The sequence below is a fragment of the Condylura cristata genome, unplaced genomic scaffold (assembly GCF_000260355.1).
Source record: "Condylura cristata isolate star-nosed mole 26May11 unplaced genomic scaffold, ConCri1.0 scaffold00033, whole genome shotgun sequence".
Taxonomy (NCBI): Eukaryota; Metazoa; Chordata; class Mammalia; order Eulipotyphla; family Talpidae; genus Condylura; species Condylura cristata.
The window spans coordinates 16,472,519-16,474,378 of NW_004567134.1; the positions used below are offsets into that span (position 1 = coordinate 16,472,519).

General features: G+C 58.1%; 2 protein-coding genes across 4 annotated transcripts in view; one reads left to right on the plus strand and one right to left on the minus strand.

The window, feature by feature from the left end:
• The window catches only part of LOC101631922 (tubulin monoglycylase TTLL3), a 38,397-nt gene that overhangs the window by 14,475 nt on the left and 22,062 nt on the right, over window positions 1–1,860 (minus strand). Inside the window, exon 12 of one of the 3 annotated variants that reach the window (XM_012732109.1) lies at window positions 7–575. The exons of the other annotated variants lie outside the window; for them this stretch is intronic. Coding sequence (XP_012587563.1) covers window positions 555–575 — 21 coding nt within the window. The 3' untranslated portion in view covers window positions 7–554. Of the gene's footprint in view, window positions 1–6; window positions 576–1,860 lie in introns of those variants that run through there. 3 annotated transcript variants of the gene reach the window in all.
• Window positions 987–1,860, plus strand: part of RPUSD3 (RNA pseudouridylate synthase domain containing 3) — a 6,573-nt gene continuing 5,699 nt past the window's right edge. The window contains exons 1-2 of the mRNA XM_004692236.2: window positions 987–1,120; window positions 1,403–1,542. Coding sequence (XP_004692293.1) covers window positions 1,035–1,120; window positions 1,403–1,542 — 226 coding nt within the window. The 5' untranslated portion in view covers window positions 987–1,034. The remainder of the gene's footprint in view (window positions 1,121–1,402; window positions 1,543–1,860) is intronic.

Sequence of the window (1,860 nt, forward strand, 5' to 3'; positions counted from 1 at the left end):
AAAATAAACTGTTATAAAAAAAATTACTTGCACTAAGAAACCCTCACTGTGGCCATCGCTTGCTACTTCAGAACAGAAAAGAACTTTGATTCTTTGGAGTCACTTACATTTCAGCAATTCAAGGTGCTATTTATTCAAGCTAAGGAACAGCTAACTACATTTATCAGAACACTTGAAACTCAAGGAAGATGCTTCTCTCAGGGTCCTAACAGCAAAATAATGCACAGCACTGATGAAAAATCATTCATTTCTTCATTCTCTGTTTTCTAGTATATTACTGCTTATAATTATGTAGTATCACCTTGGTCATATCTAAACTAATCAAGTATTTCCTACAGTTGTGAATAAGTTTGAACAGTTCGATTTGGTTACTATATTACGAGGGTTAAACTCAATGCATCACACTACAGCCGCGCTAAAAGGATGCATTTTAAAAATCAAGATTCTGATTTCACCCAGCTCCCCATTTCTGTCAGCGAGGAAGGTCGGGGTGCTGTGACTCCAACTGTCAACTCGGGGGACTCCTGCATAGGGCTGTTGACCTGCGTTTCTGGTTAGCAGACCCCAGAGGCTGCCTGGTGGAGAGAGGAGGAGCATTATTTCAGTTTCCTAGTAGCTCTAATCACAGGACAACTTGTTTCCAACGCTGAAATGTGGTTTGTTTTTGCAAGCCATGCCCTGGGGAAATCCTGCCAGCCTCTGGCTTTTCTCTCCTTTTGCATTAAGCACCAAACTGTTCTTCAAGCAGGTTCACGGGAACAACGCGTGTGCGTATGTTTTCCCCCAACTTTCCTTGCAAAACTGTGCCCGGCGGTGATTTATGAAGGTTAAGCCAGAAACCGCGGCCTCTGGTCCCGTAAACATCACCCCGTTCCCAGGCACTTCCTCCGCGCGAGGACAAGCCCCGCCCCGCCGGCCCTGAGCCCGCCCCAGCGCTCGCTAATCGGATTGACACTCCGTCTGACCAATAAGCGCGCTGTGGGGGCCGGGGCGGGGCTTCCCGCGCGGCGCGTGACGCGGCCCTCCCCGGAGCCATGGGGGGCCGCCGCGCGTTCCCCCGCGTGTGCGCTGCGTGGTGGCCCCCGCGTGGGGTCTGCGCGGGCCGGGGCGGCGACGCTGGGTGACTACGCCCTCCTCCGTGTGGGAGGGAGACGGGGGCCGGCGGGCGTGTGCCTGTGCTGGCGTTAGGTGGACGCGTGGCTCCGCCGTGGGGCCCCCAGCTAGCCCCGCCGCCCCCCTGAGCGCCCGCTCCCGCCTTGCCAAGCGGGGCCAGTGGGACTGGGTCTCGGGCAGCGCAGCGCGCGGCCCTTGTACGGACGCCGCCGGCGTTGGGAGGGGAGGGAACAGCGCGGGTTTCGGGTTTCGGGAAGGGCTGACTCCGTGGTCACCCCTCCTTTTCCAGACTCCAGCTGCCAGTTCGCGGCTTCAGCAAACGGCCGGGGCCCCTGGGGTGCCAGCCCTTCCCGGGGCAGCTTCGGCCAGAGCACCTCAGTCGCGAGGAGCTGGTCGTTGTGTTGAGGGCGGCTGTCCTGGACCAGAAAGGTGAGGGGCAGCCCCCACCCCCATTGCTGGGAGGGCTCCCTGCCGGAGCCTTTGGGGTCGAGCCTGCTTCTGCCCGCACTGGCAGCCAGCTGAGAACCAGCCCTGCCACCTGTGGGCGGCCCCAGCGTCTTGGCCTCAGCTCGTGGGTGGGCAGAGAGCCCTGGGCCTCTGTAGTGGGAATTGCCTCAGTCACGTGGACAAAACAGGCTTCCAGTCGCATCCGGCTCATGACCTCGCGCGGCCTGAGGAAAGCCATCTCCGAGCCAGTGGCTACTGGGCGATGGTGGCCTTAGGAAAGCCATCTCCGAGCCAGTGGCT